Consider the following 23,878-nt stretch of genomic DNA (forward strand, 5'->3'; position numbering starts at 1 on the left):
ATTATAGAATTGCTGCTATCGTGAACATAGAATGGCACAGGATCAATATCACATTTGGGATGGTTGAAAACAATGACTAGTACTCATAAGCACATGGACTGTGCTCGACTGGTCGAAGAGGCTTAAGACAGAGAAGAGAGTAGCAGGAGGACGATTGAATGTTTAAAAATTTGCCTTTTGCATTTTTTTCCACAGAATACTGACTACCCAGGCTTTAGGCTTCTTTCCCAAAATGTCCAAACTACTCTTGTAACAGTGATGCATTTAGCAGTTTGTCTTATTTGTTATGATGAAATAAAAACTTTAAAAACATTTTTCTGTTCCACAAATTGAAAAAAAGTTTTGTTTTGGTACACAAACTCAACTTTTGTGTAAAAATTTCAACGGGTTTCCCAGCTCTACTATGAACTATAAGTTCATTTGGACCTGAAGTAACTCCTTTCTTAGATAAAACACTACAAGAGTTTCATAGCGAGCTGAAAGTGTAAGGCAAGTAAATAAAGTGAGCTATCCAAGCAATGTTCTGTATATAGATAGACAACAGTACATCGATCAACAAGCCCCTTAACCAAAAATGTTCTTACCTGGTTGGTGGTGTCTGTGATGGCCATCAACATCTTCTCTAGAGCCGTTTGGAGTCGGCTGCTGATGCTCATCAGATACTCCTCGTTCTGCAGCTGCGTCCCCGCCCCCCGCAGAAGACTTTCTATCATCTGCTGGGATACCTCCAGACCTTCATCAGCCTCCATCTCCCCGGACCACAGACTCACATCGTCTGCCACAGTCTCGCTGCCCTGGCAACTTTCTGCAGAGTGACCTGGTGTGACGAAAGAGCACAAAAATACCACACCTGATATTCATTACACTGTCAACTGACTAATCAGATATTTTGTGATTATTATGGCTATTGCAGCTTCTTTGAGAAGTTTGCAGTTTTCTTTTTCTTATACCTGTAGTCACTAATGCAGATACCGTGAGAGAATAATCAGGACAACCATAACCACGACCTTCTTAAACCTTTCTACAGCTTGCATGATAAAATTAAATGGTGTGAGGCTTGGTGTAGAACAACTGCAACCTTTAAAAAAAATCTGTAGTTCATATTTATGACTGAACAGGATGCAGAGCACTGCTAAATATATAACCATAATAAGGGTGCAAGCGAATACATCATGCGGTTCAAGTAAGTACACGACGCTCACACGACTGTGCCTTTTGAACAACATGATGACATAATCTGCATTTAATTATTCCACTTTGTAACCTCACATTCACAGTCTCAGAGAATACCACGATAGCAGCAGGCAGCAAGATGGCTCTAACTTTAATTTTATTTAATTAATTTTTTTTTTATATTTCCTTCTTATAAAAACATGTTTGTACTGGAACGATGCTGACACATCAGGACACAGCAACATATCCTTTAAAGCATAGATGCAGCTTGAAATTACGCATTATGCATATTACTAGTAATTACTATGTTCAAATACAACCCAATAAAACAACATGATATGTTTTAGAACAAGAGAGATTTTTTTTAAATTATGAATTAAACAAGCACAAAACTGTCCCATGAAACACTTACAGTAAATATGGGCTTGTTAACATGGCATGTTTGTTGTTTTTAGCTTCCATGGAGTCACCACCTTCAGTTATAATGAACCACTCAGACCAGAGGCAAATCTGATAATTTGACATCTGACTCACAGGACAAACTGTCCAAGCAGTTGTTTGCATGTGATCACAGTGTATTTGTGCATGACAACATTCATACACTATGACATGTTTTTTTCATTAAAGATAAAGAACACCAGGCTTGGTGAGGAAAAAGAGGAGGGTCCATTCTCTGTTTGTGCAAAAGCATCATGTAGTCATGGTGCAGTATTGCACCATGACTACATGATGCTTGGCAACTATTTTGGTAATCGAATTATCGTTTTAGTCATTTTTTAAGCGAAACAATCCAAACATATGCTGGCTGCATTCTTCTTCATGTGAGGATTTGATGCTTCTTTTGTCGTACATGATAATAAATTGAATAGCTTTAGATTTTTTGACTGTTGATTTCATAGAATATAACATTTGAAGACGTCACCTTGGGCCCTGGGAATTTACACTGGGCATGTTTCAGTATTTTCTAAATTTTTTTTTACAAAAAAATAGAAAATGTAAATGATTGTTAGTTGCAGCCCTATAATGCAAACTGATTCTACACTCTCTGAAATACCACAATGCTGATGCTTATGCAGCCGAAGTGGTTTAAAGCTGCAGAACACGGACATATTTTTAAAGTTCAATACTGAGGTGCTGTATAGAAAGTGCACAAATATTTACACTTCCCAGGTTTTTCTCTTCTGTTTTCTTTTCTTGTGTTGTAGATAAACTACAAAATCACCTCGAGCTTATTACCAACATCTAAACCAACAAAATTGGGTGGATGAGCTGACAGAACACAAACATCAGCATTGACCTTAAACTATGACTTAAACCTGATGTCACTTGCCTGTAGCGTGAGGTTCGACGGGCTCAGTGTTTGCTCTCTGCCAGGTTGAGCTCTGTGTGGTCGAGTGGGGCGGTGCATCCTGCTGTCCTCTGCTGGACGCTTCACGCAGACTCTTCATGTGGAGGCCCATCGTCTCCTCCGCTGCTGCCGTCGTCTTCAGGACGTCAACCAGCACCTGTTTGAGTTTCTCATTGGCCTTACGCAGGACGTTCCTGAGAGCAGCAACAGCAGTTATGTTAAAAACTTGGTGAAGAAGATTTTCTTACAAATATTGGTAGTGTTATTGAATACCAAAATGTCAGTTAGCTTAAAGAAAGGCTCTAGGCGATTAGCGATTTATTTCTCAACCTATGGAGCCTATTTTGACTTTAATTAAGATAAATCTTTATTGAATTTAATACAGCACAAACAAAAAACAGGTTTTCATGAAGGTCAAACTCAGTATAAAGTTAAAGGAGACAGTTCTGCATGCAGCATCTCTGTGCACAAAGATTTATCAGAAGGGAACAGTATGAATACAGTTTGTGTCACTACCTTTCAGTCTCTCCATCATCCTGCGCTGACAGTTTGCCATCACCAGCCTGCTTTATCCCCGGCCCGCCTGGATCTTCCTCAACTTCTTCTTGACAGTCTTCTCTCCTCTTCAAGCCCTGGACAGGCAGGAGAGAGAACACAGACAGCAGCCCCGTCATTGCAGAGTTGCAGTGGGACAAAAAGACTCCTGAAAACTCGGGACGGAGAACGACAGTGTTGCCGTGTGTGTGACCATGAGTAAAAGTGCATTCTAATTAAGGCACAGCGAGGGGCACGCAGACACACTGCCCTTTTTAACGAGCACACAGAAACACAAAGACGCACTTCTAACTCCCTCGGGGCAGAGAGAAACACTAGTATCTTTGTGCTGCTATGGCAACAGGTGCACCTGAGGCACAGTGACTTGCCGAGGCAACAGCCCCACCTCCTGAGAGCAGAGCAGAAATGCAGCTCTGCTTCTTCAGCCACTTCAAGTCCCAGACACAACAACACTGTGCCGAGACTGCAGATGAGCGAAAGTGGCACGGACTTCAGTCAAAGAGTCAGTTGAGAGCACGTTTTGAATGATGGCTTTATAGTTTCCTGACTAACAAACAACATACAGTGCTGTACAAATGCCTATAAAACTAAAAAGGACCATTCACCCTCAAATGGAAAAATACATGTTTTTTTTCTCTTCACTGTACTGCCATTTATCAATTTAGACTAGTCTTGGTGTTAGCTGCAGAGTGCTACAGATATCAGATGTCTGCCTTCTCTCTTATATAATGGAACTAGATGGTACTTGGCTTGTGGTGCTCTAAGTGCAAAATAAAAAATAAAAAAATATTGGAAAAACTCAATGGCAATGTTTCTTTCCAGAAATCATGACCAGTTTACTCAAGGCAATCCACAAACCTTGTTGTGAGCAATTACATAAAAGAACATTTTTTTACACAACCCGCCAACTGTATCACCATGCAGTAGGAAGGGGTTTTCCAATAAGTTTAAATGAAGGCAAACATGGCTAAACCCAAACATTTGGCAACTCACACCAAAACAATCCAGGTTGATATATAGCACTACAGGTTGGGAAAAAAAGGAAGAAATTTGGATTTTAGGGTGAACAGTCCCTTTATCTATTTCACACAGAAATGTTCCCATTTCTTGTTATTATTAGATGTTTCTCATGTTTTGTCCATCAGAATTTACATACACTAAAATGGCTTATTCTATACATTTTAACAGATTTAAACTCTATGCACCGGAGCAGTTATTTTGATAATCAAACACAAACAAGACCAATATAGGAGGAAGATTATTTTGTCAGCATCTGTCACAAATACTTTGATGATTACGCCATATCTGTTTATCCACTACTGCTGTCAAAGAACAACATTTTAGATGATCAGTTTGATTGTCCACACTTTCTCGTCTATCTGCTCTGCATGCACTGGTTTCCTCGTGTTGATCTGGGATTAGTTTTTAAGATAACTTCTCATGCATTGAAGAACTAATCCCAAAGCCTGCTAGGCTTTCACTAACCATTTATTGCATGATTAAGCTTTACTGTGTGATAGCAGCGGCTGTCAGGTTCAGTGTTCTTTGTGAGATGAGCTGCTCCAACACACTCTGGGTGGTGATTCAGTGAAGATAATTTTGTAAAAAGAAAAGTTCTTAAGCTTCAGTAATTGGCTCAGATAAGTCCTGATGATGAGAAAAAGCTGATATACTTTCTTTGAAAAGACTTAGTTGAGATGTTTACAAGCATTATGTTATTTTCCAACAGAATTCTGAAGTCTCTTATTTGTCTAAAAATTATTTGAGTTGATCCAAACAAAATGAACTGTGAAGGCTGATGAATGTGACACAGAAGGCCACAGGGATCTTTTGTTAAAACAGCTCCAGCATAAATCTAACATTTTGCACAACACTCAAAGGTCCCTCGGCCCAAAATTTTCCTTTAGCTAATATTATAAGGCCATATTATTTGCACTTGTATCCTAACTCAAATGCAACAAAAACGGCTCATACCAAATTATTAATTACAGTATTTAAACAAATATTTGAATTGCTCCTTGGGTCATTTTTTAGTCGACACAAATTCTCTGTGAGCTGGTAACAAGCAGTGAAACATAATATAAGCTTAAGCGTACATAATCAATGATAGTGTGATCGATGCAACAGCTGCATTGCGACACAGTGAATCTCAAAATTAATGACGCAGCAGAAAAGAATTCTTTCAGATGAAGGGAAAGAATTTTTTTGTGACAGCTGAGAGCGAATAAACACATTAAATGTGACAGCTCAGTTAGTGACACTGACCTGCTCGGGTCCTGATTTCTGCAGCTCCTCTTTTAACTTTCTGATCTCGGCGTTCCTTTCCTCCAGCTCCTTCTCCAGTCTCTCCTTCTCCACCTCCTCCAGCCAGGCCCCCGAGGAGACAGGAGCTCTAGTAGTCGCCCGCTCCTCCTTCTCTCTGTCCTCCACCTCCTCTTTATCTGACCAGGTCTGCATGGAGGCACTCCTCTGGCAGGCACGCTTGTTGATTCGAGCCAGCTCAATCTGCTGTGCAAACTCCACGGACATCTGAACGATGGCCTGTCAGAAAATATGGATCCAAAGATATTGTGTCTTAGGACTCTATTTGATATAGAAACATAGAGATCTACATTTAGAGTGCTGATGCAAAGTTATTAACAATTCTGGGATCAAATTTTACAGAATAACAGAAATGACTTACTGCATCTAGGGCCTCAGCTAACTTTCTTTTTATTTTCATTATAGATTATTTTTATGATTATTTTCTTACTTAATAGATAGTTTGGTCTATAAAACATCTGACAAAGGTGAAAGTGCACTGAAGCAGAGCTCAGATGACATCTATAAATGCCTTGTTTTGTCTGACCTGCAACTAAAAGATATTCAGTTTACAGTTTTTTTTCCCACACTTGCTTTTACACTAGCTTTGAACCTATATGTTATTTGTGCACAACTCTTCCCACTGACCACAAAATCTTACACAAAACCAGCAACACATTATATCTCTTTTTGCGTCAGTACAGTACACACAAACCATCATGTGAATAAGCACACAAAGCACCAATTACGTATTGATACTATAAATGAAAAATGCTTGAGGCTTTTGGTTTTTCTGTGTGCAAGGCATAGCAATTTGTAACACGTGTCATGCATGTAGTTAACACACAAAGACATATATTCACAGGTATTAACAATGTGTACAGTATGGGTGTGTATTCTGAACATATCACACCAACAACACCAACAAGGGGGAAAAGTTATTTCTTTCCTCAAGAACTCCTCAAACAACAAAAGTGCAGCAGGGGGAAAACCAAAACATTTGTGTTAGGACAAAAAAAGAGAAAAAAATAAGGTTAAATCTTGCCTTCTTTGTGGGTCTGGCTATAAGACTTCATCCATATCATATGCAATGTTCTCTTGAGCTAGGCGGCACATTTATCAATGTGGGAAAAATAGCGTAGAGCCAAGTGTCCACAGTTTTGCTGGAGGTATCTTATTAAATTGCAAACTAAGTATAAAGCAAATAATGCACATTTAGTTTGGCACACTTGGTAAAAGCTTTGGCCACAACTGTTACTGGTCTCAGCGATAGTGCTTCAAAAATCACCATCAAAAATTATATTATCACACAATAAGATAACCCACAGCTTTTCATATTTAAGAAACTAGAGCCAGCCGCTGCTCATTTCAACTCCAACTGCATCATTTTATTATTCAAGCGTAATGCTTCTGTTTTCAGTTTTACTCACAACAACTTAAGAGTTGCATGAAAACGCGAAATCCATGATCACCAACCTTAGCAACTTCCTCCTCCACTCTCTCCCAGTGTTGCTTGTCTTCCAGCACGACCTGCCCAGCCGCCCCGAGGCTCTCACTGGAGCTTCCAGCTCCGTTAACACCGTTGAGATCCTGCTCTTTCTCTGCTCTCTTCTCCTGACGCTCCTCTGCTTTCCTCTCCTGCTCCTTTTCTTCCGTCAGTCTCCTCAGCTCCCTGTTGTGCTGCTCTTTCAGCGCTGCTACTTCTTGGACATACTTGTGGTAGAGAGCTTTCCTCAGCGCCTGCAGCTGTGCTATCAGGCCTGCAGACCTGACGGGCCAGCACAGCTCCTCACCTCCCTCTGACAGTCCCTCCTCACCCGGGTCCTACAAAGAGTGTGTAAAAGAGGAAGACAGGAAGAGCTACAAGTTAAAAATGTAGCAGATCACAGTAGCTGCAGTGCTTTAAAAGAGTCACAGAGCAAAATATGGCCAATAAAAGTTCCTCAAGGCTGATCCTGAAATAAACCTTCCTCTTTCCTGTAGCTAAACCCCTCCCATCCTGAGACCACTGTTAAATACACCAGTTTGTTCCCTCCATCTCCCGATGATGAAGTGATAAAGAGATCTCTTGCATTACATTACAGCCATTTCTGCCCTAACACACTACCACCCCTGTCTTGTGATGAATCCCCGTCTTGTGTGTTTCACAGTCATTTAGCTTCTTCAGCACCACTTGCCTCAAGCTTAACATTTCCAATCCAAATATCTTAAAGTGTATCATGCCCAATTTCTTCCTCTCCCATTCTTGCTCGTCCTGTGCTTCTGTCAGTCTCCTATCTTCCTCTCTCATCTCTGTATAGTCACACGAGCTGTGGTAACTTTGTGGTTGGAGGAGGCAAACTAAGACAGGATGGAAGTTGGAGTGACGTGAGTGAGAGATGGCGTAAATGGAGTGCAGCTCATTCACGCAAGGCAGAGTCCCCCTTTCATGCAGCCGCCACAACTAGAGTACGTCCGCTTTGGTTCACACGCTAAAATGGTAGGTTACGCAACGTCCGACCCTTTCAATCATTAAGATACAGGACCGTTCATGATGCAGCTTCCGGAGCAAAGATGCAGAATTTAGGGCACGTTTTAGCCTAAAGGCTGCAACTGCCCCCTCCCACCCACCCTCGCTGTCATAGCATCTTAAAGCCTGTACACGTTTCAGCTCGTAGTAAGATGTGATGCATGTGACATGGAAGATTTAGATAAGGGCAAAATGTAGTATTCAAAACCTTAAACTCGTCTCCGTGCTCCTCCATCCTCTCGAAGCTGGACTCTGGAGCACTGGACAGGCAGAGAGAGAAAACAAAAAATCAAAATTAATAGTTTAAGGATCTTAGATAACTTTAAGAGTTTGATGTAGTTTATTTTTTTAGTTATTTCTCTTTTAAACATCTCACCCTGTAGCCGAAAGTGCTTTATTTTTAGTTTTATTATTAGTTTATAGATAAGTATAAATACAATTTTTTAAATTGTATTCATAAATACCATGAACCAGCTAACTAGAGCTGCTTGTTAAATTATTGATCATTAATGCACAATAGACTGCCTCTGATAACAAATACTACAATAACACAACAATGGAAAATTTCCTACCTGATATTATTTATGGTGCTTATTTATTTATATTGCTTCTAGACCATATTTCGATTACTTGTTTGAGCTCTAAACATAATAAAAACATATAGAATATGATACCTGGCATCACTGCATGGCTTAATATACATATTAAACATACTGTACTTAAAAATAATGTATCTAAATATAATTTGTGTGATAGTATTCCACAATTTTCTGTATGTCTGGGAATCATTTTCCTGAACATGTTCAGAGTTTCACATAAGAGGATTTAAGTAGTTTATTTGCATTAAAAAAAAACACTGTAGTAATCGTATTTAATTTATCAAACAGTGGAGGGCAGCAGTATCTCAGTTTTCACAGCACCAGCAGGACTCTGCTTCATTTAAGCCAGGAGCTCTCCGACAGTATTTATTTTGGTTTTGGAAGAGTCTATGATATTTAGTTGTTGTAGGTGCATAAACAAGCAGTAGGTCACAGATATGAGCAGTCTTTATCAGGAAGAAAAGTGCTGAACAATATTTTTTGTGTTCTCATGACTTCTTCTAATCAGCACCCTTGGCATGGAAAAAGCTGCAGAATGCCTTGAAACTTAAGATATTAATGTCTTTATCTAGTTACAAAACTGCTCTATTAAATTTCTCTTCTACAATACGAGTTCTCTATTCTCAGTTTTTAGTTCCTTCTGAATTTTTTTCCCCTATAACCATATTTTTCTGTCTTGACCAGGTCTCTCTACAAGAAAAAAATAATAATCTCAAATAAGGACTCTCCTGGTTAAATATAGGATTAATAAAAAATGAGGATAATAATTCTATTTCAAGAACTGAAGAGAAAAGAAGGAACCTCATACACAATTAAAATACGAAGCACTCATGCATAAATAGTCACATTCATCTCTGTTTCTACAGCACATCCCCCAGGAAGCCCTCTGCACTGGCTGAAACGATACGTTTATGGATTAGTAGGCTAACAAAAGGCATGAATAACCCTTTAAATAACCCGGTAAATATTTCATTACTTTAGGCTTTGTTGTCAACTGAACTGGGTCAGGTAGTTTCCACATGCTGCTCAGGATGTGCAGAGCAGCCTCGAGTAAAAGTAGAAGATTATGTAGCTCAGCCTGCAGTTCTTCTGTCACACACACTGTATCAATCCATCAAGTGAAGAGCAACTAATAACATGACTGTGTAGGAGGGAGGCTGTATGAATCGAGTGATGGTGCTTTTTCAAATGTTAAACAACCACAGTTGACAAAATAATGTGTAGTCACATCCACTTAGTCAAGCCAATTATTTTAAAATAGGATAAAACTTGCTTATTTATCATGACGGAAATTGCTTACCAATATCACAATATTTTAATCGTGCCAAGCATGACCCTTTGAAACCTGAGTAACAGATGTGGCCCAAAAATTATCAGGAAAATATTTAAAAAGTTAAAATAAAATTACCTGAAAATGAGCAAAAATATAAGAACCCCCCCCCCCCCCCCAAAAAAAAAAAAAAATAAACAAGAAAAATGCCTTAAAAAGTGCTGAAAATGTATTTATTTTATTAATATTTTATAATATTTTTCCTTTGATGTAATTTTTTAGAATAAAATTTATAAATATAGTTTTGTGGACATTTTTCCCTATTTTGCGGGAATAATTTTCAAAAACCCCAACTGCCCTATTTTTAAAACTAATTTTTAGATACTCTTCTTTCCTCCACATCAAACTAATTTACTCAGATTTCAAGGAGTCAAATAGCTTGTGAAAGACATCTGGACACAGCACAAGAAAACCGATGTCAATCCAGGTTTCAAAGGATTAATTTACTGGCAGTGGTAGGTAGAAACATGCTAAATTTACTTCATTACATGTTCTTATTAAAAAATAAGAAGAATTGCACTTCCAACAGCAGTTGTTTGCAGAATCCTTTCTACTCTTATTCAAGTAAATTTAAAAATATATGTACTGGAGACATTAAGAATTTGTGATAATTTTGTTATTTTTAATATTTGTTTTTCAAATGTTTTTTATATTTATTAATTCATTGTTGTCTTACACATGGTCTGTTAGTGCTTTGACCTATGCCTTGCAATACAAATACAAACATTATTCTATTAAAAAACATTTTGTGGTCATGTGTTGATCACCTGTATTGGGTCTCAGTGCCTGTGACCTCCTGCAGTCGCTGCTGCAGCATGAAGAGCTCGGTGGCATATCGCTCCTCACTCTCTGCGGCCTGCTGCTGGTAGTGAGCTCGGAGACGCTCCATCTCTTGTTTGTGACTGTCCTCCAGTTGGAGCTGCTTCTCCTGCTCTTTGGCCTTCAGCCTCTGTAATTCCTGGGTCAGGGAGGTAGATGTTGCATCAGCCTGCTCCTCTGGATCTGACAACACAGAGAGGAAACATGAAATTCAATATGCTCAACTGGATAGCAGTAGATTAGAATCAATAAGATGAAACTTTAATGTTCCTTCTGGGAAAAATGGGTCACAGCAGTTACAAATAACAGCATCAACTAAGAAGTGAATGAACAAAGAGCAGTGAAAGAAATAATTAACAGAAGACAACAAAGCATAATACAATAAAAATAACATTCGCACACCTCTTTAAAAAGATTGAGAGGATAGCATATGTTTGCAGTTTTCAGATACACACTTTAGACTACATACAAATGCAGGATGTGGAAAACTGTGTCTGCGTGTTCACGTTATTACATTTACTGGGTGCAGTCTGGCTAAATTGTCAGGTAGGTGGATAAATGCTGAACAAAAATCAAAGCCGGTGAGTGATATGACTTGATTTTTCTTTGCTGCTGAATATAGATTTAAAGATATACCACCCAAAACACACACCTAGAAAACCACAAAGTGAGTGGCAGATATGTGACCTAAACCTTTAAAATATAGAGGGATACAGAGAATGGAGAGAATAATATCGATTACTTAACTTTTGTCACTCAGTGACCTGGCATTAATGCTTGACCTGTGTTTTTCTTTGTCGTTTGTTTGACAGGATATCTCCACGTTATTTACCTTTGCTTGTAGAGCTGGAAACCTGCACACGGAGGTCAGAGATCTCCTTCTGACTGCTGCTCTTCAGTTCATCATACGCCACCTGCAGCTCCGTCATCTAAGAGACCAACAGATCATTTTATGTGTTTCTGATAGTTATTATCATCTCTGTTACCCTAACAAACTAACAAGATGCACAAATTCCACAGTACATTGTACTTAATATATATGTCACTGTATATAAACAGTATGAACTATATATTAATTGGCTTAGTAAATGTTTTTTGTTAAAAAAAACAAAAAAACATTTTATACAAATAGAAAATGGTGCAATAAAATACACAGAGAAATGCATGCACATAAAACCGCAACGTTTGAATATCGCTGCAAATTGAACTTCATAAACAGACAGCAAAGTGTTTTTCAAAGATCTAGTAGTACTTTTTGGATTTCTTTGGTGTTCAGAAAGTTGTTTTAGCACAATCCGAAATTTGTTTTAACCTTTCCAGCTGTGCGCACCTCCTCAATTTTGTTTGCTCAATGCATTGAAGAAAAAATGTGTCTAAAAAATAACAGCATTACATGCTGACAGTTTTGAGCATACTTCTATTTACAACGTCTCGCTACTCATAAAACAATTTTCCAATTTTCCAGAATGACATAACAACAACCTGCTTAGAATGAGCGTGTAGTATGGAGCTGGGATGCGGCTTCTGTTCACAGATTTAATTTTACCTTGTTGCCTTCAGCTCTCAGCAGAGCCTGGAGCTGGGACAGTCGCTGATGTTCCTGCTCGATCCCCTCTCTCACCCGCTGAAGATTTCTGCAGAGCTCTATAAAGGAGAAAGCAATTAGTTTTTTCAAAATTAAATTAAATTTCAAAGATCTCAGTGGAGAAACTGTATGATTTTATTCAAAAATGGTTTAAGTAAACAGAGTTGGAGCAGATCATTTAAATCACTTTGTAGGTATATAGCAAATATAGCAAAACTGGCCTCAAGGTGCTACTTATGCTGGAAATACACGTTATACTAGCTGTAATACTTGTTTTATACTAGGGAGCGCACTTCAAGAAATTTCCATATTCAAGTATTCACACTATATTATTATCAATTACTCCATTACTCACCAAAAAAATCTAATGTGTTTAAGACTCTGGCTTCTTCATCTCTGCTGACACATTTTTTTCCCTTTTTTCAACTGGATTTTATGCAGTTTTTAAATGTGTACAAATGAACTAAACTAAACTAAAACTAAATGCAGGTAGAAGTTAGGGTTAGCCTACTTTGCGCTGCACAGACTGTAGAGGTGAGCTATTACACAAAAGTTTAACATAACATAGCTTCCAATGCACATTCATTTTGCTTGTTTTTTTTGTTTTGTGGAAATATTTCCAAACATCACTCTATAGCTCCATTGCCATCCTGCCTGTAATGTTATATGGAGTAATGTTTGACTCTATTTGTGGCTGCTGTGCAGATCTACAGTATCAGTTTTACCATTTGGATCTGTGCAGATATTCACAGACAGCAGTTACATCTCTGCATCCCATCAAAAATATGTCAACTTTTAACACAGAACAGGGCATATTTATGTTTATAAATGTTATAAATGTATGTAATTTCTTTTACAACACATAAAAAAAAGTTAATACCATATACAAAGAACAAATACTGACATCCAAAGTAAGTACTTGCCCATCTCTATTTTAAACTGCAATTTAATTTTCTTAAGAAACAAATTACCTCTGGCCTCCAGTACAATGGAGGTTGATTCAGTAGTTTCTGGTCTCTCCACTGAAGGGGGCGGCTGGCCCTCTGTAGCAACATTCTCCAAAAACTCTTCACCAAACATCTGTTGAAAACGCTGAACACAGAACAGACGGAGAGAAGGTTAACTGCTTTGGTAACCTGGCAACACACATGAAAAACATTCATTCAGAAAATTTCATGCATTATAAAAAAAGTCGTCCTCCGTGGTTACCTGAATGATCTCGCTGCATTCTTCTGACACAGCTTGTAACATGTTTTGGTATTTGAAGATTTTTGACTCATCTGGTTTAAAGAGAAGAAAAAAAATATAAATTAACTGAATAATTCAATTTTTTTTTATTTTACCCACAGTCTGACAAACACACAGAGTGCAAAAACGACACTAGACACATCAGCCATCTGTGTCGTACCATCATGAATGATAAATCAAAAGCTTTGCCACAAACATAAGTGCACCAAACTGACTACACATCTACTCACTCTGGTCACCGTGATCTCTCCGGTTTTGCAGTTTCAGCTCCAGTGTGTGTGTGCGGGCGTCCGTCTCTTCCTGCAGCAGCTCGAGCTGAGCGGCGTGGATCTGAGACAGGCTGATGCGCTGAGCCTCCATCTGCAGCCTGCACTCACCCTAACCGCAAGAGGAAATATCATCACATTAACACGACTGGATTAAACCACAGGGACAACATGCATTTTTGCACATATATAATCTGATTTTATATTGTAGATGTCTTAATATTTGTGAAAAAATGTTCAACAAGATGACACCTAATGACAGCTATTTAAAAAACATCAACATTTGCAACATTTTGGAAAAGTTGATAGATACAGATCACTCCAGTGAAATTATGCCACATCCATTAGCTAATCAGAGGAGCTATATGATTAAACACCAGCAGTCCACCGATCCTATTTTCTATGACGAAGCAGTAGCGCAAGCCATCTGTGTTCAGGCTGAGAGGTCTGTTATTATCACTTCTGTAACAGCAAACAAAAGGCAAACAGTGAGGCCTCTTTCTCTAATTATGCATTATGCATTAGCACAAATTTGCTAAGGTTACACAATCATGAAATTGTGATTCTGTTACCTTTGATGTCAGATGTTTTTTAAACTGCACTCTACATTTTAATTAGTCCGTATTTAAAACGCTTTGTTATGATACAATCTCCCTGTCCGCACTACATCTGACGGCGTGGTGTGAAGAGTCCTTTCAGATGCTGCTGCTTAAAACATGCAGATAAGAGACAATCAGAGCCCAACAAACAGACTGCAGCTGTGTTGTGATGTGCTGCTGCTATTCACACACCAACACAGACTTATTTTTATGATGGAAATTATTAAGTTTACCAATAAACATAACCCCTTTAAAAGAGTAATTGACTAACATCTATAAAAATATACTCTACTATGCTACATTTTCAGTGAACCACTCGTACAAACACATTTATTTTTAAGTGAGAGAATTAGTGGCATTCTGTACAGAATGAGTCACGTAAAGCGCAGATAGTTCACCTTTTACAATAGCAGGAAAACACTTGTTTAATTTAATGAATTAAACGCTCATTCATCTGACTGAATTTGGAGTACGAAGGCTATATTTCACCCAAAAATAAACATTAATAAAAACTACATATGAATAAAATAAACATACTGCAAAAAATGTATATTGCAAATTTACCGAGATTCGGCGTAGTGATTACGACTATACAGATTTGTCTATTTGCAAAGTTCAGCACTAGAAATGTTTTTACATTTCCTCCTCTGAAGGGGCAATGTGTGCACTTCCTTAAGATCTGAGATTCAAATGCACGCCAGGCAAGTTAGAACAGAAGTCACTAATACAAGAACCATACACAGTCTGATATTGGAAACACACATTGTGAGGGAACAGAGTTCACTACAACAACACAGACTGAATGAATAATGGACATAGCCGTGACGTCCACCCTTTGTGGACTGCTGTTTTCAGCTCTCGAGTTTAGCTTTCCAGCTGATGCTATATTGGTTTTTTGGACCATATTTGGACAAGAGGGTGAAGCTTCAGTATCTAGCCTAAGAGACATCCTGTCACTCACACAGCTCTGCCCTTTAATATGCGTAGCGTTGGGCCTTGCTTGAGTCAAAATGAATGAATTATTTTTACAAATTACATCTCGTACAGTTGTCATGATTGCTGAAATTAGCTATAGAGACCCAAACCGTTTTTTTTAAAACTAGACCCTGGAGTTTCTAGCCACGAAGAAAGAGAAGCTTTCAGAGTTTTTCTACATCTTCTGTTGGAACACTATGTTAAACAAAATATTAATATTACCATAAGTACACATACTTTAAAACATGTCTGGAGGGGGACTTTAGGCTCTGCAGTTACTTTCATCTTTTAACTCTTGAATTTGTCATTGAAACCTGCCCACAAACAGAGTGGAAAAGGCATCCATTTATGTCAATTTAGGGACGCTGATACAATCAAATGATCAAATAATCAATGATCAAATGAACATGTACCTGATCAACGACAGGTGGCATTGATCAGGCTGAAAGGAGCTTAAAATTTTCAACAAGTCTGTGCATTTAAGAGAATTTGGTGAATCCCAATTTAGCAAAACTTACAACGTAAAAGATTTTTAGTGGGAGAGTATGAAAATGTCCTTGCATTGACAAGCAAAGGGCAGGATGGGAGCTAAAGTGTCATTTACATGCTCAGTAGTCTGTCCCTCTTCCTCTGCTCCCCGACACACGACAGGCTCCGTGCGGTGGCCCGTCCCATGTCTGCTCACCTGAATAAGCAAGCAGAGGAAGAATATAGCACTTTTTATGTTTATATATATATAAAAAAAAAAAGCTTCCTTATTAGCCTCCAGTAGAAATGCGGACAAATATGACAATGATAGACATAAAAACATGATGCACTGTTATGGATCACTTCCTGAGGGGGAGCAAAAGGAACATTGACTAGTTTGCCTTTCAGTTTTGTATTACCCATGCCAGGTGTTATGTTTTTAAGCTCTTTTAACAACTGTATAGGAAGCTTGTCATGTTTTTCACTATACACAGAAAAGCATTAAATAAACATCTACTTTAAGTTTTGTTGACGTTTGTACAAATGTAAAAGAACTTTAGACATAAGATGTAATTTTCCCATGAAATCAATCATCAGAGGCTTTTTTTTTACAACTATTTTTAAGGACTTAAGGCATTAAAAATGTTGTGTGGACCACATGCAGTGTTCCAGCCCAGGAGGTGACAGAAACAATATGAGACACAGATGTGAAATGGCAGACAGACACTCTCTTTTGCCTGGTGTAATTGAGATGTAGTTTGGAGTGACACAGACACAGAAGTGACTGGGGTAATATGGCTTCTCACCTCAAACCCTTCACTCCCTGCAGGATGGAAAGAAACTAGAATGTACACGTTTCTACACAACGGCAATGATTCAAAGCTGTCAGAAGACTGCGGGTGATTGTTTTCTTTTCTTTCAGCCTCTTTTCGAAACCCACATCAAATTCAGTTTGAGGACAGGCGGCATCAAATGAAAGCACATTATAAATATTGTATGGTGTTGCTTTAAAAGTAGAAATGAGCAGAATGACGATGGAGTCTTCGGCGTTATGTGCAGGCTGTACTGTGTGTGCATTTTCTCCTTTACATTACTCTTCCCACAATGACACACAATATAAATGTCGCTGAATGGTCGAACTTAAAAACATATGGCTATCTTTAAACACTGAGGCAAGGCTGCAGACGCTCATGCAAAATCTGCAATCATGACCATTAGTCACTAGAGAAGAAACATGTCAGTGCTAAAATGCTTCAGTCATGTTCTGTTCAGTGTAAAAAGCAGCTCTGTATGCAATCCACACATTTATGACAAAGCTAATAACAATATCAATCATCACAGTGATGATTGTGGATCTTTGAAGCACGCAACTGTGCTTTCTTTTCTCATGCACAGTGTTAGAAAAGCCCTTTAATCACTCAATCAAACATTTCATCAGGCTTAAAAAGAAACAGCGACTGGAGCGTGCTGCAGTACATGCATGTGAGTGCCTACCTGTTTGTTGATGTCGTCTCTGCCTCCGTCTCCCTGGTACCCGTCAGTAGAGTCCTCCTTACCGGCCCTCTCTTGTGACATAACCTGGCTCTCCATTTGAGGCTGCATCTCCTGCTCTGCAGCACTTGTTGCTCTCTCCTCCTCCACTGCTGCGTCCTCTTCCTCCTCCCCTTGTTTTTCTTCTCTGCAGTCTGAGAGAGAGGTGCCCAGTTTGCGCTCCTGCTTCGACCTCTGCCGTCTCTTGCGCCTGTTTGACCCTGAGCCTGTGGGCTTGTTCGGGGAGGATCGCCCCTCAACAGGTCCCTCCCCTGAACACTGGGCCGCCGCTGCTGGCGACGGAGTCTGTGAAAGCCTCTGGGGCTCCAGGGTCTGCCTGATGCCGTCTCTCTCGGATTCAGCCGCCTGTAAGAGGGACTGAAGAGTTTTTATCTCCTCTTGCAAAGATTGAATCTGAAGGTGATGATCCTCAAAAGAACAAACTGGCTCAGCAGCTTCTTGCTGGGGCTTAGCTTTGCTCTGGGCACCCTGCCCCCTCGTCTGCTGTCTCATAATCTCTTGCTTCTTTTCCAGTTCTTTCCCGAGGCTTTCACTTTGTGCGATGACCTTCACATTTTCTTGTCTCACTTTCATCAACTCCTCTTCCAGCCGTCCCACTTTGCTCTCTGTAAACATCAGTTGCTCTGTAACTTCGGAAAGCCTCCCAGCCAGGCTTTCCTTCTCACTCAAAGTAACAGTCAGCTTCTCCATTAGCTCAGTAGTATCTTTTTCAATCACAGCTTGTTCCCGTTGATCTGTATTCATGCTCTCCATTTCGATGTCTCCGCTGTTCTCCTCCAGCTCCCGAATATGAGACTGAAGGCTGGCAATTTTTGCCTCAAACTCAAGTGTCTCCTTCAGTGTCCTTTCCTCTAACTGTGTCTTTGCCTCAATGAGACACGTGTACTCCTCTTTCAGCTCCTGATAGTTTACCTCAAAATTCTTCTCAGCAAAAGAGAAAGTGGTTCTCTGCGTTTCAATTTTCTCACAAAGCTCGACTACTTGTTGCTGTATTTGATTGTTCTCTGCTCTAAGTGTCTCAATTTCCTGAATTTTTGAGTCCATCTCTTCTTTTAAAGTGTTATTAGACTCTATCAATGTCTCTTTTTCCAATTCTTGCTCCTTCCATTTGTTCTCCCAACTTTGTTCTTTCTCAGCAAGCGCCTCTGTCTTTTTCTGTAACGTCTTAATTTCTTTTTCCATCCGAGCTTGTTCTTCTCCTCCCTTTTTCAGATCCTCTAGCTCTACCTGAAGCTCCTGAAGCTGCTGGACGAGTTCATCTGCTTTGGAGCTGTGCAAAGCGAGCTTTAGATCCTCTTTTAGTCCGAGAATCTGGTGAAATAGCTCATCTCGCTCTGTGGCAAAACTCGCCTTCTCTTTCTGTAACAAATGCAGCTCTTCCTCGTAACTGATGCGCAGCTCGTCCAACGCTTTCTCGTGTTTGATAGCGGCTTCATTGAGAAGGTTTTCTGTGTTCAGGAAGCTCTCCCTTTGCAACTCCTCTCTAAGGAGGGTGAGCTCCTCCTCATGGCTAAACAGGAGCTGGGTCCTCAGTCGCTCCAGCTCTGCTTCCTGCGACTCCGCCATGCGGTCGAGCACAGCGTCCTTCTCTCTCTCCAGCATCTCCAGCTTGATCTTGTAGTTAGTTATTTCTGAATCATGTTTTATTTCGGCCTCTTCTGCCGCTTCCTGAGCAGCAGCCAGCTCGCTCTTCAGATTGTCAATTGTCTCCTGGAGCTGCTGAAGCTTATCTTGTTGGCTTTCCTGAGAGGTAAGACTGTGGGAGACCTGCTCCACTTTTTCTTTAGCAGACTTGAGATCTTGGAGGAGATCTTCAACCTTGGCCTGCAGACTGAGTTTCTCTTGGGCGACTTCACTGACCTCATATCTGGCTTTATCATGCATTGCTTGGGTTTGCTCTAATGTCTCTTGTAGCTCCTTTATCTTAGCATTTAGTGTGTCCACCTCGACACTAACAGTGGAGCTTTGAGACAGATGTTGTGCTTTTAGAAGCTCGAGCTCAACGCGATGTTGCTCGGCCATTTGCTCCACTTTTGCTGCATGCTGCAGATTCACCTCCTGCTTCATCTGAACTATTTGCTGGCCGTACATCTCGTCCAGCTCTGCCCTGAGAAGTTCGAGCTTCCTTGCAGTGTCTTCCTGCATTTTCTGGATAGTGTCACTCTCAGACAGGCTGCCCTGGTGATAACGCTTCTGCAGGTCCTCCACTGTGCCCATGAGCTGCATGATCTCATTGGATGACATTCGTTCTTTCTGTCTGGAGGTTGCAAGCTCACCCTTACAGCTTTCTAATTCTGCATGCTCTTTCTCCAATTCTAATTTAAAACTCTCTATTTCGCTTTTACAGCTTTCTAAGTCAGACTTGCTGCTCTCCAACTCATCCATGCATCTTTCAAGCTCTGACTCTTTTGCAGCCATTCGCTGTTGGAGATCATGCAGGCGTTTTTCCGAGGACTCCAGCTCATCCTCAAACTGCGTGAGAGAGCAGTCGCGTTCTGAAATTACTCTCTCTTGCTCGGCTATAATCAGGTCTTTCTCAACTGACGGGTCTATAATATTCTTATCAGTAGCAGTCCGTCCCACATGAACTAGTTCCTCTCTGAGCAGGGTCAGTGACAGCTCGTGTTCTGTGATTATTGCAGTTTGCTCGGAAATAAACTGATTTTTCTCTTTTAGTGTTTGTGAAAAAGACTCCTCTGCCGTCCTTAACTCTGTCAGCGACTGCTTCTGACTCAAAATAACTTTTTCCTGTTCGGCAATCAGCAGGTCCTTTTCGTTTATCCGTTGTGTGAATGATTCTTCTGATCTTCTCGTCAACTACAAAAAAAAGCAATTATTAGAAACGCAGAAAACATTCTGTGTAACCAATTCGATCTAACAGCACGTGACTAAAAGATGTCTGCAGGGACGCACTGGGCAGCTTCTTACCATCTCCATCTCACTGAGCTTGTGCTGGAGCTCCTCCAGCTGTGGTTGGTACAGCATGAGCTGCTGCCGGGCCTGCAGAAGATCAGCTGCTGTGCTGCTGTGGCTGGTGTTCCTCAGCGTCTCGCCCGCCTGCAGCTGTGATTTTTCCCACACACAAAATAATGTCTAATTGAATTAAAGGAGAGCAAGTAGCATAACAAAATAATAATAGTGAAATGATTTGTAGTAGCTTGGAGGTGCAGGATAAAATAGCTAATATAATTTAGAGGAGACTTTAAAACTTCCCCACCTGCTGGAATTGAATATGTAGTTTTTGGCTTTGCTCGGTCAATTCCAAGAACTCTTTCATAATCTCATCTTTCTCTTCACGAGCCTGCTGAAGGTTAGCTGTGAGCTGGGTGATGATGCCATCTCGCTGTTTCAGGGCAGCCTCGAAGTCCTGCAGCTATTCAAGTGAAATGCAAAAAAGTAAAATAACCTTACTACCGTTAAAGCATTAATAGTGAGATAGAACAGAGCAGGAAAAGGCTTGACTAAATATGATCAGACAGTTATGGATAAAGGAATAGATACTTCTGAGAATTTATCAACATCACATAATCGACCAAAATGTCACTTTTATAAACACTAACAAATGAGAAGTGACCTTGTAAAAGAAATAGAACAGTGAAGGAAAAACAACCTTTAATAGCAACATTATCTAATACATACAAAAAAAAACCCAACATTTTAGATCAGATTCCTAACTGGCAGGTTATGGCACAGAAGTGTTAAATCCAAACCATTTCAAGGCCTGTAAACTTTTTCCTAATTTCATAACATTTCCAAGAATTTTATGACCATGAAAACCTTTTGCACTGTGCAGCAATACTGGACTTAAATAAGTAAAGCTAAAGATAGCATTTTTCAATGCTCACTCATTTTGGCGCCTGAGCAATCATTACGTCTCTTTTTGTAATTTTAAGAGCAGTCTCTTTAAATGGCTGAAACTAAAAGTGCCACAACTAAACAAGGGAAGGACACAATTAAGGACATTTAGAAGATGCAGATAATAAACCACTGAATTAGGAATTTGGCTAAACTGTTTGATGAGAGGTAGCAGAGAAAAGAGAAAACATATTATACAATAATAAAGGGGGAAAAGGGGAAAGTAAAGACAGAAAAGTCATCAGACACTTACCTGCTGTACTCCCTCTGTGCCAAAGGCAGCCCGGATTTCTTCCAGCTCTCGACTGAGCTCCTCCACCGCCTGCGTCTTGGCGGCGAGTTCATCCTCCATTGTACCTCCCTTTGTCACCTGTTGCAGCGGCTCCACCTCCTCCTGAACATAAAAGTTAAAATGATAAAATAAAATGTTTCTGTGTAGCCATCAATAGGAGGATTCAAGAATGAGTTTAACAATTAGTCTTCATCGTAGAGCGACAGCAGTTAGATTAAGAGCCAGGAGCCACATGAAGAAATGTGTCATAATTATGTTTATGTTATATCAACTCTTTTGTTTTTTCACTGAATCTTCCAAAAAAGAGGATTGCTTTGGTCAAAACCAGCTTTAAAGATCCTCGTCAAAATGCAACACCAATAACCCAAATCACTTTAGGCAAAGTCTGTCTCTGTTAGTTCTGGAAGTGGAAGTTAACGAGGCCTGCAAGGTTATTACTACTACTGTCATAAAAAACAAGAGAAGTTGCAAGTCTAGGAAAGTTTCGTCAGTTCTTGGTCAAAAACTACTGTAGTAAAAAAATATTTCCCAGTTTTCTTGAATTTTGCAAATTGCTGACAGCTCTGATTGCTGTGGGTTCTCAAAGTAAGTAAGGGAAAATTGGAGGGGCAAAATGATGCCAACATCTGACATTTCTCTCTTGCAAGATAATGACACACTCATCAGTTGTAAAACACTGTTCAAAAATTGCTGTAATTTTTTACCCTTAGATTCCCTTTAACTTCTTTCAGAACTGCAAAAAGTATCTGACCTGACTCAATGCCCAAATTCTGCTAAATTCAAGAAAATTAGAAACGGGACAGAAAAGCTTTTTCATCACTGTTATTACACCTTCTCATTAGCAATTACAGTTACAATGATCAATCGATAAATAGATTAGTCAATTAGAATTAGAAATTAGAAAAAAAATAATTGGCAATCATTTTGAGAATTGAATAATTGTTTTAGTATTTTTAAAGCAAAAAAAGAAGCATTTTCTTTTTTCGTGCTTCTTATATGTAAGAATGTGATGCTTTTCCTTGTCATATTTATGACATTTTATTGACTAAACATGAATAGATATGAATGATGGACAGATTAATCAAAAATAATAATAATATGAATAATAATCTGTTGCAAAAACACATCTATTTCCTCTTACCTGTAGTGCTTTTTATCAGTCTAAATTTGTTTTGGTGTGAGCTGCCGAGTGTTGGAGATATCGGCTGTTGAGATAGCTGCCTTCTCTCCAATATAATGGAATTAGACAGCTCTCACTGCACAAAAATATAGATTAATAAATAGCACTGTGTAAAGTGTCCCTTTAACATCTCACTGTAATTCACACTGCAGTCGGCATGTCACCATTTCTTGCTTTTCTCCTCATTATCTATCCTGACTGTATTGATGGTTTCTGTCGCCTCTGTTCATATGTGAATCTGCAGAGAGCGGCTCTTTGTGTAACGCCCCTGTTCCTCTCATCCAAACTCTTCACGTCCTCTCCCTTCTTTTCCATCATTCACTGCATTTTCTTCCAGCTTTCACAGATAATCTGCACCTCAGAAATGTCACAAAGACCTGTTCAAACTCCTCAGTCAGTTGTGCTTTCAAAACTGTCATTAACAAAACACTTTTTCTTTTCCCCACAGTACAGCTTTTATGTCGGCATAGAGAGGAGTAAGTGCAGCATAAAACAGGCTTGGTTAGTGGGTTACAGGAAATCTTGCAGAGGGCTGAAAGTATAAGCAAACAGAGAGTTACGTCCAGCAGCCAGTGGATTTGCTAGCAGAGCCAAAAGCCGAGCCAAAAGAGCTGCGTGATCTGATTACTGTACCCAGATAAAATCCTTCGAAGACATCATTAGGTTCTCTGTCATCTCATCATGGCACCCATTTACCTGTTAATTCACAATGCTGCAGGTGAGACATTAAGATCTGGGAGTCGTGACGAAAAAGCCAAATAATTTCAGAAGTCATCACGGGTAGATTTGAAATTACAAAGTTTGTTTTCCTTGGAAGACATTGTAAATGTCTATTTTAGTACGGACTTCAATCACATTAAATCATCCTACTACTGATTGATGTTTTCGTCATTTAGTTAAAATTTCTAACAGTCTTCCTTATTCTTACATAATATTCTTTTTATTGATTTTAAAGACAAAAAGAACCAAAACTCCATTCACAAAACTGACACCAAATGATTGCGAAGACTTTTTGAGCATGAGAGAACAAAAAAAAAAAAAAAAAAACGTTTTACATTTAACATGTTAAGTTTAGGATGTACACAATCCATTTTGTCCACTTCTCAATGCATGTGTCCTTCTGGGTTCTCCAATTGAAAGTCATTCTCTCCATTACATTTATATTGTTCACTAAGTCAATCCAGTCTTAAACATTACATAATTTCTTATATTTTAGGGATTTCTG

General features: G+C 39.4%; 1 protein-coding gene across 1 annotated transcript in view; it reads right to left on the bottom strand.

Annotated features, from left to right (window-relative positions):
- The window catches only part of akap9 (A kinase (PRKA) anchor protein 9), an 85,677-nt gene that overhangs the window by 41,285 nt on the left and 20,514 nt on the right, over positions 1 to 23,878 (bottom strand). Inside the window, exons 4-21 of the mRNA XM_042506209.1 lie at positions 23,287 to 23,349; positions 21,435 to 21,575; positions 20,544 to 20,699; positions 20,255 to 20,389; positions 17,270 to 20,143; positions 15,912 to 15,992; positions 13,698 to 13,845; positions 13,429 to 13,499; positions 13,191 to 13,311; positions 12,181 to 12,278; positions 11,467 to 11,563; positions 10,583 to 10,817; positions 8,095 to 8,146; positions 6,854 to 7,201; positions 5,342 to 5,617; positions 3,038 to 3,153; positions 2,504 to 2,715; positions 585 to 817 (exon numbers count right to left, since the gene is read on the bottom strand). Of these exons, the coding sequence (XP_042362143.1) occupies positions 585 to 817; positions 2,504 to 2,715; positions 3,038 to 3,153; positions 5,342 to 5,617; positions 6,854 to 7,201; positions 8,095 to 8,146; positions 10,583 to 10,817; positions 11,467 to 11,563; positions 12,181 to 12,278; positions 13,191 to 13,311; positions 13,429 to 13,499; positions 13,698 to 13,845; positions 15,912 to 15,992; positions 17,270 to 20,143; positions 20,255 to 20,389; positions 20,544 to 20,699; positions 21,435 to 21,575; positions 23,287 to 23,349 (5,457 nt within the window). The remainder of the gene's footprint in view (positions 1 to 584; positions 818 to 2,503; positions 2,716 to 3,037; positions 3,154 to 5,341; positions 5,618 to 6,853; positions 7,202 to 8,094; positions 8,147 to 10,582; positions 10,818 to 11,466; positions 11,564 to 12,180; positions 12,279 to 13,190; positions 13,312 to 13,428; positions 13,500 to 13,697; positions 13,846 to 15,911; positions 15,993 to 17,269; positions 20,144 to 20,254; positions 20,390 to 20,543; positions 20,700 to 21,434; positions 21,576 to 23,286; positions 23,350 to 23,878) is intronic.

Source organism: Plectropomus leopardus, chromosome 18, assembly GCF_008729295.1.
Source record: "Plectropomus leopardus isolate mb chromosome 18, YSFRI_Pleo_2.0, whole genome shotgun sequence".
Taxonomy (NCBI): Eukaryota; Metazoa; Chordata; class Actinopteri; order Perciformes; family Serranidae; genus Plectropomus; species Plectropomus leopardus.